The sequence below is a fragment of the Pholis gunnellus genome (assembly GCF_910591455.1).
Source record: "Pholis gunnellus genome assembly, chromosome: 15".
NCBI classification, from domain to species: Eukaryota; Metazoa; Chordata; class Actinopteri; order Perciformes; family Pholidae; genus Pholis; species Pholis gunnellus.
The window spans coordinates 3162899-3179404 of NC_136542.1; the positions used below are offsets into that span (position 1 = coordinate 3162899).

At 44.0% G+C, this 16506-nt stretch overlaps 1 protein-coding gene across 1 annotated transcript in view; it reads left to right on the forward strand.

Moving 5' to 3' along the window:
• The window catches only part of atrn (attractin), a 123039-nt gene that overhangs the window by 70844 nt on the left and 35689 nt on the right, over positions 1–16506 (forward strand). Inside the window, exon 26 of the mRNA XM_079175205.1 lies at positions 4468–4546. Coding sequence (XP_079031331.1) covers positions 4468–4546 — 79 coding nt within the window. The remainder of the gene's footprint in view (positions 1–4467; positions 4547–16506) is intronic.

Below are 16506 nucleotides of genomic sequence, written 5' to 3' on the forward strand. Positions count from 1 at the left end.
GTCACAGCTGCCTGTTGTACAAAGTTTTACTTGGGTCGAATTTCATAGCTGCAGTTTAAAATGATATGATATTGCATTCCTCTATAGATGCCCTTAGACAGATTTTAAAATATATATATGTATATATATTTAACTGTGCAGTTTTCACTCAAACTCTAAACATGTTTCCCTTTCGGTTAAAGGGAAAATTCAGCATCTTCTTTTTGGCTGGATGTCCGATCAGTGGTGATGTTAAATGTAGTCAGTTGAAGCGATTTAATTCCAGTCGACTGAAACGAGTGACATCTGTCTATCGACGGAGAAAGCTGAGTTCTCCAGCTCACGGCGGAGCAGTGCCGGCAGTGCCTACACGTACCAGGATGCATTGCACTCGAGCTTCTGGCCCCTTCAGAGTCCCTGCCGGCTGTAACCTCTTAAACCGACTCTCCGCTGCTATTCCTTTGGCCGTATTGCTCAAATAAATAAGAGTGAATACCTGAGTATCAGCTGTTTTCGCTGGTGGAAACGTGGCTAGTTTGCAATAACAAGGAAGTTCAGATTCTGAGAACAAACCCGTGGCTACCAAGAGGCGGAGACCAGAAATCAAAGCTGAAAGTTCTTCCTTTCCGTCCACTGTCGCATCAAATGACACCACTGGATGCAAGAAGAGCAACAGATTTTATAGTGAGGAGTTTGAATGCTTTAATCATCTACATTGACCATCAACACTGATTGTACATCCGTATAAAAGGTGGCAAAATGTCCCTTTTTTAATGTGACAATGGCGCTTCAAACGAGGAGGGGAAGTGCGATTGTTGCGGGCGGTTCTGGTGAGGCAGCATCTGCCGGTGGATGTTGATTTCTATTCCCTGTGAGAGTGGGAGCTCTTGGGTGTGATGGAGCCGTTTGGGGGGGGGGGGGGGGGTGGTGAGAGCTGAAGCCTGACTAACTTGGCCAGCTTCCCTTGTGGAGGTTGAGATCAAATGAAGCGCACTGTTCTGTCTGTTTCCATCTGTGTCTTCTTCTCTTTGTGTTCGCGAAATACGAGTCTGCAAGTCCACGCTCAGACAAAGATTTGGAAGATCAGGATTAGATGTGTGAGCGAGGGAGGATCTTGAATTGTAACGTCAGTGATTCTCACACTGAATACCCTGAGCGCGAACTCAAACCTCAAAAATGTTCAGTTTCCTTCTACTTTCAAAATAAAAGGTTGAGCACTGGCGTTTTTAATGACTAGATGCAGCGTTTTGCTTTCTATGTCAAAGGCGCTCTGTTAAGACTTTATGATCCTAAATGACTCAAATTAAAATGTTGGCAAATGATCTAGTCATCAAGCCGTTATGGGAGAGTAATTTCGAGGGTCAATTTAAGAGAGTCGAAATGACTCCCTAGATGTAAATCACACAGACTGTGTTCGTGTTAAAGGAATACTTAATTCACAAAGTGACCATTTGTGTATCAGTTATTCCGCCCGTGTTACTTTGACTTCTTGAAGAGAACTTTTGTTTTTCTCTCAGGCTTCAACAGCAAACGAAGAATCAAAAAGCTGCTAAAGGCATATCGGCATAAAAGACGTAAACCACAAGGTGTCCTCAATAGTCTCACGGTTCCCAGTTACAGAAGAGAAATATATTCCAAAGATGTCTGTTTTTGCAGACTTTAACTGGAGGAAAGTGAGAGATCAGACTCACAAACGAGCGCAGGCTTTATCCGGATTGCACGCTTGACTCTGCTCTCATTAATCGGTGCCTGAGCTCCTAAATGACCTGCAGACGGAGTTTGTTTTGTGCTCCCTCATCACTTTACTTCCATATCTTGTCTTCTGCCGCTTCTGACTTTGTCCGTTGTTCTGACTTCTAATCTCATATCCGTCTTCCACCATTACTGTCCTTTTTCCCTCTGTCCCTTTGTCTTTCCTCCTCCTCCTCCCGTCCTTTGTCCGTCTCTCCTCTTCCCTCCCACCCCGCTGGAGAGGGAGGCCTTTTTGATGAGGGGCTGATATCTATTCACGCGGGTCATCCATCAGCGCCGTGTCGCTCTTTAAGCAGGAAGCCAGATCAATACGTTGGCTGAACGGATGGATCTCTTAAGAGTCGTCCTCAGCCTGGAGAGATAAGGGATTCTTTTTTTATTTTTGAATGGATGGCACTTAAAACAGTTGGCGGAGCGGGGGGGGCGGCGGTGAATAGAGCTCTGAGCACATCACAGCCAGTATTAAAATGGGTAAAGGCATTTAGATTGAAACGGTGGTCAAACTTTTGGAGAAAAATCTGCGAGGGGTCTCGCTGGAAGGGCCCGTACGTCTGGAGAAGTTATGCCTCAACTTTGAGATTCTTATTAAATCCACTTGAGTGAATTCACATGCGTTGTTCCTGTGATCTCGAGCACAAGAAGAAAAGGGAACAGTACTTGAAACATGACTTCAATCTCCACTTTAAGCATCCACCTCCACCCATTTCTGATCATTTAGAGTGTTAACCTTTTTGGATGCATGGCTAAATATAACTGCTGAGATGAAGCTTACAGCAGCTGTGTGTTATGGAGGTGAATCTACTAGTTTAGTTTGTTTTTATTGATGTCAAATGTAGCTCATTAGTCCGCGAAACCCCAAATATACACAATATATTCTTAACTCGGTTATTTCGTCTCGTTGTGACATTATAATTCAGCCCAGTGTTTTAGTTCAGACTTTGTGTTTTTTAACCTAAATGTAAATACTTACAGCGGATGTTTTGCCGTAAAAGTAAAATCTGAGATGATGTTTGGATCGCTGGTGTTCGGGCGTTTTTGCCGTCGTGCTGCTGATACTTTGCTCATCAGCAGCTCGTCGCCAACGCTGACGTGAGCCGCACGTAGGAGGTCCGGGGCCGCAGAGCCGCAGGGACGCTGACAGGAAATCAGTGAAAGGCCCAACAGTCAGGGAATGAAGTTCAGATTGCAGGAGATGTTGTCTCTGATGTATTTACACACACACACACACACACACTCACACTCACACTCACACACACTCTATTTCTTTCTTTGTCTTTATTTTTTGTAGTTTTCTGACCTGTCATCTTCAGCAGCTTCCTGAGTACAAGTGTGAAAGCAGCGAGGGGAAGTGGAGGGAAGAAGGGAACACACACACACACACACACACACACACACACACACACACACACACACACACAGTGTCACTGCTTACAAAACCGTCTCTTCAAAACATGTCACCGCTACTTTCATCTCCTCAAGGTGATTTTGTCTACAGAGAGCAGAGAGTGCCCCGGTTTTGATTCTCTGTATATTTTATTTGTGGTAAACACTGAAAATGGAGGAAAAACAAACTTAAAGGTTAAATTGTGCAGGATTTAGGGAGAAATATGTGCAGAAATGGAATATAATATCTAAGAGGAGTTCACAGGCTCTTGTTTTATTTCCTCTCATCAGTAAAACAATCAGAATGTACGCCAGCCTTTGGTATTAGATTCAGTGTTATCAGTAAAACAATACAAATATTCAGGCTCCCTCGTGAAGCCAACATGTGTACTACATATATATATATATATATCTGTCCTTTTAAGTACTCAAGCAAAAAATCAATTAGAAAAAGTCCAACACCGGTTAACGATCATGTCCAGCGAGGAAGAGAGCGCAAAACCCATCATGCAGAAATGAATGTGGGACATCAAATAACCGTTGTGCAAGTACAATACGATCACAGTTGAAGTCAAAGCGTGTCGGGGGATGGAGGGGTGCGTATGCAGGGGCTAAGGTGTTGACACACCAAACAGCCGTGTGTCTGATTCACCACCCTCCCGATCCTCTCGGCGATAGCGTGGAAAGTGGAAAGTGCAAAGTGCAAAGTGCAAAGCGCGGTCGGCCTCCCTCGACAGCTGCCTCCTTCGTCTGGCAGCGTTTCACACTTCCACCTTCAATGTTGTGAACCAGTGACATCATCCTCAGCTATTTCGTAAACTGTGACTGTGAAGATATTTTTTGTTTTGATTCTATATCCTGTTGCAGAGCAGGCTGGATTTTAAAATAATGTTTTATCGTCTCTGTATTTCTTGTAGATGGAGTATTGGATAACTTTTAGCCATTTTCGGTTAGTTTTCTTGTAACATGCTCTTGGAAGTATGACGGCGGTGATGTGATCCGCTTTAAAGGTCGTACTCATCATGGCAGAGCAGGAGCTTATGTCTCTTAAAAACCTGAAGGTTTGTCCTCAAGCTTCAGACCCGCAGCTCGTTAATGAATAATACAGACCGATGTTATCGCCTCCTCTGCCAAGCGCTGTCAGACTAAAACACTCATGAATATTCATCAGTTCGACAACATTTTTCTGTATTAATCTATGTACAGTATGCCAGGAACTGACGTCGTCGCGCTCTTCTTTGGCTTCAAATAGAACCTCGGATGCTCCGCAGTTTCTGCCGTTTCCCCTTTTCAATAATCAGTCTTTGTGTCCCTTGTTTGATCGGTCTCCTCCTGTCCCCCGTCTGTCCACAGCTGCTTCCTGTCCCTGCTCCTCGTGGCCGCCGTGGTTTGGAAGATCAAACAAAGCTGCTGGGCGTCTAGGCGACGAGAGGTAAGTCAGAGACCCACGCCCGACTGCAAATATTGAGTTTGGCTTCTCTGTGAAGGTGAACTAACAACCAGCGAAAACACAGATTGTGTTTGTCCACATTTGGGGCGCCATGAAGCTGCTGTTCAAGCACAGGTTTTGGTCAAAGATTATGCGGACGTTTCGACCCTGGAAGTATAAAGATACCCTTCGGTAACATCGCAACATGCATCTCTGCACGACAGCAACAATATAAGTCACAGAGATGATTCACTTTGATGGGTTTTGCTTTTCAGAGTTGGATTTTAATTGTAGGTTCTTAAATAACCGAGGTTTATGATCAGAAAACATTTTTAATTAAGAAGAACATTTTGTCTGGACTCTCTCCATTTTTACTTAAATCCACAAGACCCCCTGTGTGTGTGTTTCCGTCTTTAAACTGTGTTCGCTGCCTTTTAAAGGGGAATGGAACAAGGAGTGCAGATATCAAAGACAATAGCTTAATTGTAATTCTATTTTTTTTTTGCTTTGAATCCAACTTCTACCCTTGAAACAACCATGGCCCACTTTCCTCTGTGTGGATGGATAATTGCTGAGGAAAGAACAAATGCAGAGCGAGCTCTCCAATTACTCATTTGACCCGCATCTGTTTGGATTTGTAGGAGTGTTCGCTTATCTAACAGATAGAAGAACGCCGGACTTTGGTTTTGTTGAAATACAAGAACATCTGACAAGTATTTTTTTTGAAAGCACCCTCAGCTGTCCAAACGGTTTCCACTGACGGTTCTGTGTACCAAACCATCTGGCACGTCGGGTTCATAAAGAGGAGACGCCTCATTTAACAAACCTTTCCACTAACAGACGGTCAAAAAAATGAGGACACAACACACACGGGACGATGGAGTCCATCAGAACCAGTCAAACTTGCTGAGTCGTGCTGCCGTTGTAGTGTTGGTGTTGGACGTATAAAGAGAGAGTTTGGAGGCAAGTACCCTTCATCAGGAGTAACGTTCGGCTCTGGACTGAAGTCTAGTGAAGTGGATGCTGAAGTGATTGTCCCTCATTGCACACTACACATTTTTAACCATTTGCATGCCTGTTTATGACCAGTTAAATGATTTCTCAACCACTGTAATTAGTCTGTCGGTAGCGTTTTCACGTAAAGACCAGGCTAATTTTTGTGTAGATCTCTTTGCCCTTTGTTCTATTTCATACTGTAAAAACGTGTCCCGAAGAGTTTTGTGTGATTGTAAATCCTCCCGGTATCTAGTGTCGTCCCTCTGAGTGCTAAACAAATCGACACGTTGACACCTTAACAATGTTGTCCCATTTAAAAAAAGTACAATACTTAAACCTTCTGTATTTTACGAGACCTAGACGGCCTCAGGACAATGAACATTGAATAAACACTTCAGATTGAAGCGCTGCCTTTGGACAGAGCCACGGTAGCGCTTTCTACTCTTTATGCTAAGCTCAGCTAACCGGCTGCTGGCTGCAGCCTTGTGCTGGACGGACAATATGAGATTAGTATCGAACGTCTTGTCAAGCAAGCAAATAAGCTCATTTCCCAAAATGCTGAACTATTCCTTTTTTATGACTGGTCATGTTTCCCCAAGGCTCCATTCTGGGACCGGTGTTGTCGGGGACCTGCTGGAAATGTAACCGGGGAGCGCAGCATTGATTTTTTTTTTTTTTTTTTTATTATCTGTGCTCGTCGTCGTATATTTCTGAATCAACCAGTGATAAATCTGTCCTATTGATAATTAGTTCAGTACGAACAGTTACCCCCAGCTGAACAGAGATGAGTGAACGTTTTAATTACTGGAGCAAAGACTCCCAACAAGAAATATGGCGAGCTTCAATCTATTCACTGTGTTTTTTTTTAACTACTGACGTTTTGTACTCTCACTAAAAGCCTTTACATGCTTTTATCTCTAGCCGGCTTCATTGCTGTGACATTTTTTACTCGAGGGCCCAAAGAAAACCTTAAATTACACAAATGTCATTCAGCATGAAGCCGTACGAATGCCGACCAGGACGGAGGCCGAGCTCGCATCAGTGTCTAAAGTTTATAGATTTTATTCATAGAAATTGTGTTATTTGGACTTTTTCAAATGTTTCTTTTATACTCGATGCAGCTAAAACTATACTATACCGAATCCTAGACATTTGCAGGTTTTAAATATCTGAATATTAACCTCCTATAGATGCATAAACGAGGTGCATATTCATGTAAACCTGCAGATGTGAAGGTATTCCAAAGTTCATCGACATCTATGAAAACCACCGGGTTGCATCCTAGAAAACAGCATATTTATTTTTAAGCTGTTAGCCATTGAAAGTACATTACCGAGGTGCAGTGACCATAGTTAATTGTTCTTATGGCACAGCACACGGTGTCGTTCAACTGAAGAAAGTCAATAATTGTTTGAAAGGAGTGGACAGAGGAAGCCAAAGCAATCTGTCAAACCGAGGGAAGCCCTGCAGGGTGCCCGAAGGACGGAAAATGGACCCGAAAATGACAATTTCCATGTCCTGTAACCCTGGGAAACCAAAATTAAGTAAATCCACGAATTCATGTCGTGATTCGTAGGAGGGAAAAGTCTTGCATCGTGCAGTCTGTGTCATATCTTTGAATCAGGAAACGAGCTCGTCAAACGTGTTGTGATACACTGCAGATTTTAAGCTTCGGTGGCTTTAACCTACTTTTTCAAACGCACACACACACACACACACACACACTCAAAGTGCTGACTGACAGAAAACGGGCATCCCGACAAAGCTCCCGTGTGATTGGTTTAAACCTCCAAAGATGACAGCAGCCACAAAAGATTTGCTCCTTTTTCTTAGTCATTGTCTAAGTAACTGATGTTATTTTAATTTGTAAAGGAAATGGGATGAGCTGTTAGTAGCCTGGCAACGTGTCATGAGGTGCTGGTTGGCTAGATTGATGAGCTGTTTATAGCGGGGCTAACTAAAGTCATGTGGGAACTATGAAACTGATTTTTGCACATTAAATGCTCTCCCTGAGAAACATCTAAACGCATTTTCCCAGTGCGTTCCCTGAAGGGGTTGAACCGCCGTTTTTGAATGAGCGGCTGAAAGGTTTTGTGCACGTAGGAGTGTGTTCCTGTCTGAGGGCACACGAGGTATTGTTGTGCTTAATGTCGGTTTGGGCTTTTTTTTTTTCCCCGCACTCGTCGTCGCGCCCACTTGACGTGCCTTTCGGCTGTAACCTCTCGCCCAAGAGTGCCGTCATCGCCCTCACCTCCGGATCCCCTCTTAACGTCCCCCCTTCACCTGCTCCCACTCCGCCCGCTCACCATCACACAGCCACTGTCGTCCAGCTGGAGCCTCTACAGGCTAGCCTTTAAACAGAATTAGCTCTGGACCTTTGTTGAGAGGACGGGGGGGGGGGGGGACTATGGGGTCAATATTAAACAGAAGAGCTTGCTAAAGTACCTTTAATGGAATCTGCTTGGTGTCCCCTAAAGTTGGTAAAAGCAGATACACGAGTGAAATGTAAATGTTTACATTCACAAAATGACCTTTTTTCAGGGCGGGGTTTTTCAATATATACGACCTCTATGGAAACTGCACAATAATGGCTAGAATTAGAGAGAACTCAAACATTATAACGTAACACCGTTATAACGCCATAAATCATAATAAACGTTGCATTTCTTCGATAGTAATGGAATCTATGCATGCAACATTTTTCAAGTGTTGCTCTTATTGGAAAAACTAATTTGAGGCTCTATGTGGTATAAGTATTGAACTACTTTTCTTCTGTGTGTAATCAGCCTGCAGTTCAGTAGAAGCGAGTTCCTGTCGAGTGACTGTTGGTCTCAGTCGAGTCAATCATGGCTTCCCAGCTGTGCTGACCAGCGCAGAGTTTGATGTTTTTTTACAGGATCTATTTTTAACTGACTTTTTTTTTTTATGACGTTTTGTCATATACACAATTCATCCAAAGGTCGTGGAAAATTTGAAGAAAATAAATAATCTTTTTGCAGTTCCTGGCTACGATGAAAAGACTATTTTTGGGCTATTTTCACAAAGATGCCTTTCAACCAGCTGGCTGGTTTGTGGGGTTCAGAGGGTTCAGGTCATATTCTGACCTCATACCTTCATTTTTTTTTTCTACCAAAGCCAGAACATCATACGTAAACATGTACAAAAGAACTGGAGCTTTGGGACTAAAGAGAGAGAGCCTCTCTGAGGGGAGTCCTGATAATGATGGACATCTCTGTCCTTCATAGTGAGGGCCGTAAGCTCTTGAAAACACATTTTTGACATCTCCATATTTTCTGTGGATCATTATTGGACCAAGCTTATCAAAAGCTATCAAAAACTTGAATTTTTTCTTGTTTGTTTTCAAGATATCAAGCCATTTTCTTTCAATGGTTAGCACATGGCTAGAAACCATCATCACGTAAACTTTTCTACCTTGAAAGTTTCTTTCAAATCGACCACTAGAGAGCGCTACAAATCCCCCAAAATGAGTGTGACATAACTCAAATCCGACTTTGAAATTGTTTGTGCAATCATCACAAAACTCGCTGAATATTTTTTGAATTATGCTGTTGAAACATTTTCCCAAAAATGGCAAGAAATATGACTGGCGGGTGTGTGAGTACGCAATTACTGAAAGGCAGCATCCATTGTGTTGTTGAAACAAGTGTGGGATTGGTCTCCCTTCTTCTTCAGACAGATTCTTTTTCCAATTGAGCTGTTGAGTGTTCGGACCCGGAATGGCTGCTTGCAGCTATATTTGTTATTAGTTTTTGATTTGACCCCATTCTGGAAGTCGACACAAATTTTTCTGTTTTTGCTCCTCATAAATAACCAGGACCCAAAATCAATTTTACTGCAATTTACATTTCTTTTCAAATGCAGAAGTGATGATGGAGTATGCTAGAAATAAGAGAGCCGTGATTTAGGTTTATGTGAATCCTGCATGTAGGCCCGGGGGCCAAACTTGTGAAACTCACTACGTAACATTAGTTATGTGGTGAGCGGCTCCTGTCACAGATGTCGAGTTGAATTAAGGCTGTGCTTCCTTTAGAAATCCACATCCTCCTTCCACACACACACACACACACACACTGTGCAAAGTTTACTGTATGCATGGACCATTATGTTTGGATAAAACACTTTTCATAGACTACTGCGAAGTTTCCTCATAACTTGAGCAATGAAAAAGAATTGTATTACTGCTCCAAAAATACATACCAATATGATTTTGGACTTTTTGAATTTCTCGCACATTTGCAACTGAGAGTGATGTGATGCATCGTGAGTGGTATTAGGTAGAGGAGACACCAACGCCAACCAAACAACATTTCAAATCAAGAAAGGGAGAAAAAGAAGGCGTGTAATTGAGCCAGAGAAACTGTGTAGGAACCTCATTTCTTCTTCCAGCTTTAGCTGTAATTACCTTGTCCCGCTCATGCAGAGAAGGCACACAGTTACACGCAGCAGACCTGCTTTCTTTCCTCGTGACGCATCATTTTTTCGGCGAACAGAAAGCTAATCATGTTTTATCCGACGAGGCCGACTCTCTCTCGTTGCAGGCGCCCGCTTCTCTTGACGCCGGGACTTGTTCAGGTCTTTCTCGGCACTGTCCCTCCAGGGCTTCGTCTCCCTCATTCACCCCGTGTTACTCGGTGCTTGCATCAGCCCGAACAGTGACACGCATTTGCAACTGATTATGCCCACACGCACCTCACTTAGGCCCGGTGCAGTGAGAAATGGCTGCCGTTGCAATTTAGTTTGGGGCCGTTTTCAGGGTCACGGGACGTTGAGGGTGTGGCCCCTGATCCTTGTACTTCTTACTTACTGGCTGCTTGTAATCTGACTGTAAAGAGTTTAAGCCCATTGTGCTGTCACAGTCGCTGTAAGTGGCTCTGGATAACCGTGTTCGTTTAAGCTCTAAAATGTAAATGTCACTGTGAGCTCTTTTTAAGAAAGGCAGGAGAAACACGGCTTCAAATTTAATTATTTCTTTTTTTTTTACTGGCCAAAACTGTTTTCTTGGAACATATTGTCATTGCATTTATTCCAACGTATTCATTTGTGAAAAATAAATATATTCTATACTGTAACATTATTACATTAAAGTTACTATGAGGTTGATTTTGGCGGTCCCGGTGGACAAAAGCCATTGTGTTTCCGAGCACCAGGGTCTCTTTAGAAAACCTCGCATTTTACTGCAGCGGGGTCTGACAGTCTGCTCCGCTGAGCCCTGGTTCTGGTTCTCCCATGCCAGTCTTCCCTCCAGTAAGCCCAGTAATACGGCCTGGGTCTCGAAGAGCTTGGCTTCCAGCGGGGACCAGCAGGGACCAGCAGGGACCAGCAGGGACCAGCAGGGACCGGCTGAGCGGCGAGGAGAAGCTCTGCTCCTGGCCGGAGGAGGAGACGCTGCTGCTGAGCTCTCCTCCTTCCAACGGAGCTTCATATATATATATATATGTATATGGATACTGTATATATCTTCTCGTTGATGGTCTTGTTTATCAATGTCAAATAGAGGTAACAGTATTCAAATGAGACAGTTTCATAATCAGTTAAAAGTTCCTTACAATAACTTTAATCCATAAACAACAAGGTTTTCACTACAGTCAGTGACTGGAGATATGAATGCTTTGTAGATGATTGTCTTTGAAAGTGAAAACCACACACGAGTATACAAATGAAAAGGCAGACATCAAATTAAAACTTAAACCCACATCACCTTCTTTTGCATGCTTATCATGCTGCCTTTTCGTTTTGAACCTGAAAGTACTTCCTCTCCTTTGATGAGCCTTTATCAGTTTGCATGTACTGCTCGTACAATAACGTCGTGTTTCCTCAGTTATTGAAAAGCTATCGATGTACACAGCAGCGTACAGCTGAAACATAAAGAAATAAGGCTTATCTTACCTTTTTAAAGTCGTGTGATTATCCTACAATGAGATGAATCGTAGAACACTTCACGTCCAAAATCATTGTGCGGGTTTAATGATGAAGAATAGCCAATTTATTTGAGTTTAGACGGACCACTTTAAAGGGACGGCAGGTGTGTTAAAGTTTATGAGACGCACATTGTGGTTGTGAAGTTTATCACCAGCGGTCAGATCGATATATTACTCTTTGCACAGTGCACTGAATAGGACCATACTGTTATTACTGTGGTGCACAAGCTGTTTGACTTCCTCTCTGTGTTTGCACTCTTTTTATAGTTCTGATTCTTGATGGTGCAGTTCGCCTACAATTCATTTTTTACTCCCCGTACTGTCATACTGACACATTTTGTCGTCGTGAATTTCATGCACTGAGTAGAAACGGGGCTCAGGACCGTGTACGAGGTTCCTCTCTCTGTGGTAGCGGACTAACGCCTGCTGAGACTGCTGGAGGTTCTCTGGAACAACCCGGAGCCCACCTGTTGCTGGTCTGTGTGCTCGTTTGAGTGCGTTTCAAAGCGTTGGGTTGCATGTTTTCCCTCACTTGCCGTGCATCTGTTTGCATCGATGTGCTTTGGATGTGTGTGTGTGTACATGTGTGTGTATCTCTGTACTGTCTGATTCCCAATCAAAGCCTTCCTTTGAGACCCGGCAGTCCCTTTGAAGGAGCTGGAGCTGCCAGATGGCAAAAAGGCAGACCCGACCACGGCAGCCAATTTTGGCCCTTCAGTCTGAAATAATTTGAGCTCTGTCAATGCTGGTTGATTATTCCTGCGGGAACATTTGAGTACAGTAGGTTTTAGGTGGAAGAATTCTGACTTTTACATGTTTCTCCCCTGACTTCAGTATTTTATCTTTAAAGAGACTAAGTCATAAAAAGGAGGAGCAGAGCTTTCTCTTATCAGCAGCCAACAATTGCAGGATTCAGTCACATCTTATTCAGCCCTGCAACAGACAAGAATGATAAAAGTACGTTGTTTTGGAATACAGATGAGCAAGCCAGCTAATTGGAGCAGAGATCCAGCAGAAGCATCCTGTGGCGGGGTGATATATCATGATGCAAAATACTGTAATAATGGCACCGCTTTAACGCTCACTTTCTCTGCCTCCGGGACAGACGTTCTTGTTTCGCTCGACTCGACTTGTGGCACCGAAAGAGGTTTTCCTGGCCCGGAAGGCGTGAATTTTCATCATCTGACCGTTTTAAGAGTTGAGTCGTATGTATTGATTCATATCGGGGCAGTAAATAATGCTAAATACTGTAAGTCTTTCATGTTCATTGTCAGTTTTCCCTCCTCTCCTACTGTACCTCCACAGAAACGCACCCCCACGACGGCACCATGTGTGTTCACCCCGACATCCATCGTCGCCCTAACACAGATATACATCACACATAACTTGACATATATTAGACGCGTATTGCGCCCTCGAGGTATTGACTGAAATGCAGAATGCGATAATGTCTGTGATCGGTGCGCGGCGTGCCACATGATTAACTGAGCTGTAGATTCTTTACACTTCGCCAGAGGCAGGCCGCCGGGAGGAGGTCGGGGGGGGGGGAGCGGCGTAAACGTCTCCAGATACCCTCTCATATTTATTACCCCATTAAGCTGCCCCCCCCCCCCCCCCCTCCCTCCCACCACCGCCTCCTCCCCTCCACATAAATATGAATGTCAACCTCGGGTGTCAAGGCCCAGCCCCCCCCGTTTGAAATACCTGCTATTATGTCATAAAATGAGTGGAAAGCTGCTCAATGGCCTGTGATGTGTAAACTTAACTTTTTTTTTCCTCTCTAATCAAATGTTTTATAGCTCAGGTTGTGTGTTGTTAATGAAGTGAGGTGCGGACGTGTAGCTCCCCCGAAAAGTCTTCTCTCTCTGAAAACACACACACACACACACACACACACACACTCCCCTGCCGGGAGCAAGCGGCCAGCGTTTCACTTCTCCGTTTGATGGTTCTGTGAGGGAGAGTGTACAGTCGGCACATAAAAGTTTCTGCAGAATAAGAGCAGTTCAGAGGAAAGATCTGAGAGAAGTGTGTTAAACCTGGAAACAGTTCACCTGTTAAAGCAGCGCCGCGTGCAGCGATGGCCTCTTGATCGTGAAACGGTTTATGATGAAGACGAAAATATGAAAACAATAAATGCACCGTCACAGAAGTTTAAGGTTGCGTGGTACGTGACTGATTTTGCATCCCAGTACAGTTAGATTGGGGCCTTGTGTAATTCTGCCCGTTTGCATTTGATGATATCAATGAACTACGAAACATTTCTGTAGATTAATACCCAGATATTCTACTTAAAACTCTTCAAGTATTTCAATGAACAATCCTTCTCCCCAGCAACGTTTTTCCAGAACTTTCTGGGGAACCTCTAAGGCGTTCTCGTGCCAGAGGAGACACGTTATCGGTTTCTGGGACTACCTTTGGGGTCTCTACTCCGAGCTTCCTCCGTACGTCTGAGCTCCTCTCCGCCATCTCGTTCTTCTTTCGGTCACTACTCAAAGCTCGTGACCGCAGGCGAGGGTCGGGAACGTCGACCGTAGCGCTGATAAATCGAGAGCTCGGCCTTCCTGCTCATTTCTCTTCACCACAATGATCTGGTTTATTACTGCTGAAACCTTCCTGTCCATCTCACGCTCCATCTCACACCCCGGGACCCCGAGATACTTGAACTCTCTTGCTTTTGTTCAGTAACTCACTACCGAACCGGAGGGAGCGATCAGAGAACGGAGAACCATGGCCTCAGATTTGGAGGTACCGACTCGTTGCATGTAGTAATATGAAACAACACCTCGGAATCTATTTCAAAGTCAAGTCAAATTGTTGTGTAAACCTTTTATTAAAAAGGTGATTTTGTGTGTTTACTTTTTTAATGTTAGTTTCTGTAAGTCACACTTTTGAATTACTTTGCTGTACACCTACAGTACAGTAGATAAACTTCCCTTTACACTGAATGAACACATAGCTCCTCTTTGACCATCCGGTGCAGAGGGTGAGGAAGAATCAGAACTGGCAATAAAGTTGTTTAACGGCTCCGCGGCGTCGTCCTTGTGTCCGTGCCCTCTGCCACCGCAAAACTGCTGACCGTCTGTTTTTTTTGGGGCGGGGGCCCGTGTCACCTCGCCTCCTCGCCTCGTGCCCTCCTCTCCTGTCTGCCTCCATCCTTTCCCACCTCCGTTTGACGGAGACAGCTGCGTGACCTCTGACCCCCCCGTGCCACCGCCGACCTCAGCAATCCCGCTGCTCGTGCTGCTCGTGCACGTAAACACTCCTCCGACTACCTCCTCCTCACACACACACACACACTAAAATCTTCAATACGATAACTTTATTTGACCAAGAAAAGTCCCTCAGTGAGATTTCAAATCTTTAATTTGAGTGCACTGACCACAATGTAGCAGCACTTAGAACAGATAACATGGAAGAGAATTATAATAACAATCAAACAATAATGATAAAATCAGAAGGATCATGTAAAGATTATCATGTTCTACAGAGATAAGAATGAATACTTACATAAACACCGGTGGCAGAAAATGAAATACTTAAAATGTAAAAGCAATGCTAGATGTGACATGGGATTAAAAACATGTTAAAATAGCCTTGTCTAGTGAATAAGAGTGCATCGAAGTTGTTTAGTAAGACAATACGTTGCCTTACATTGAGGGTCTCGATAGATAAATAATTGCAAAAGTTCTGAACAGTCACGGATACTAACAGATGTTAACAGATGCTACATTAAGATCTGCATACATTAAGATAAGTGATAGAATAGTGGAGTTGCAATAGCCTCTAAATTTGAGCTTTTACAGCCATAATATTTTTAACTGGCTACGTTTCCCCACTGGCTGGCTATACGCCACATCCTTGTGGAATTTCCTATTGATTTAAGCATATAACACAGGCCTTCGTCTCTCCGTTATATGACATTATGCTCTCTGTTTTTCACCGTACACGTGTTTGCATCCCTGTACGATACAGATCGCAATGATGGGGATGGGCAGTGGAGTCGGTAATGAACCTCAGAGGCATTTTTGTGAATGGCATCTTCATAATCGGTCACTCAGAATCCTTCCCAACGCATTAAACATCCAGAGACTTCGCTCGCACACACCCGCCTCACATGCACCGATGTCTGCGGCAGATGGTTTGGTGTTAAAGCTCAGTAGAGTGGGAGAGATTGGCACCGGCGTCCTGTGAGAGTGAGCACCGAGTCCTGGAATACAATGAAGATATCACTGAGCACGCACAGTGGAGCTCCACATCAAATTAGTTTCCGGAATCATCCCGAAATGATGAGGAGGACCCTCTCAAACCAGCGTGGCTGCTCCTGAACCCGCCCGCTCCGGGTCCCAGAAGCAGATGGCTGGATGTGAATGCAGTTCACACATGAGCAGGGGAAGAAGGGAGAAAAAAAACTATCTTTCCACCTTTACTTTGCAGCTGTTACGCCCTTACCGAGCGCTCCTCGATGATGCTCTGTAATACATTATCATTTTAGGATAGTGTGAATACAGCACGGCTCTGTGCCGCTCCACTTCTGCCTGCCAGGAGTGTTCCACATCACAATCCAGAGAGCGGATGTCTGGATGCCTCCCCTGATAGCAGTTTGATACACAAAGCCCAAACTTGATATGCCACGTGTTTTCATTTTCTATTCCAAAAAACAGAGATATAAGCACATTGAACTCTGCAGAGAGCGGGAAAAACAGCCCGTTCATAAGTCACGACAAGCCTGATCACAAGTAGGAGTAATTTCTGCCAGCTTCAATATCTCCCCAAAAGAACAGTCTACAAACCGCTGCCGAAACCGGTGCAAAGGCTTGTAGTTGAGTCTAAATGAAATACTGATCAGCACTGATGAAATCATGGCAGCGATTTAAAACCGGACCATTCCTTTACGTCACTGTAACGCCCGGTGACGTGTCAGTGGAATCAGTTTTTGGTTCAACATGGTGCTAAAAATGCTCAATAAACGGTGTCAGCAGCACAACGTAGCGACGTAACAATACGATGAGAACAATACGATCAAAC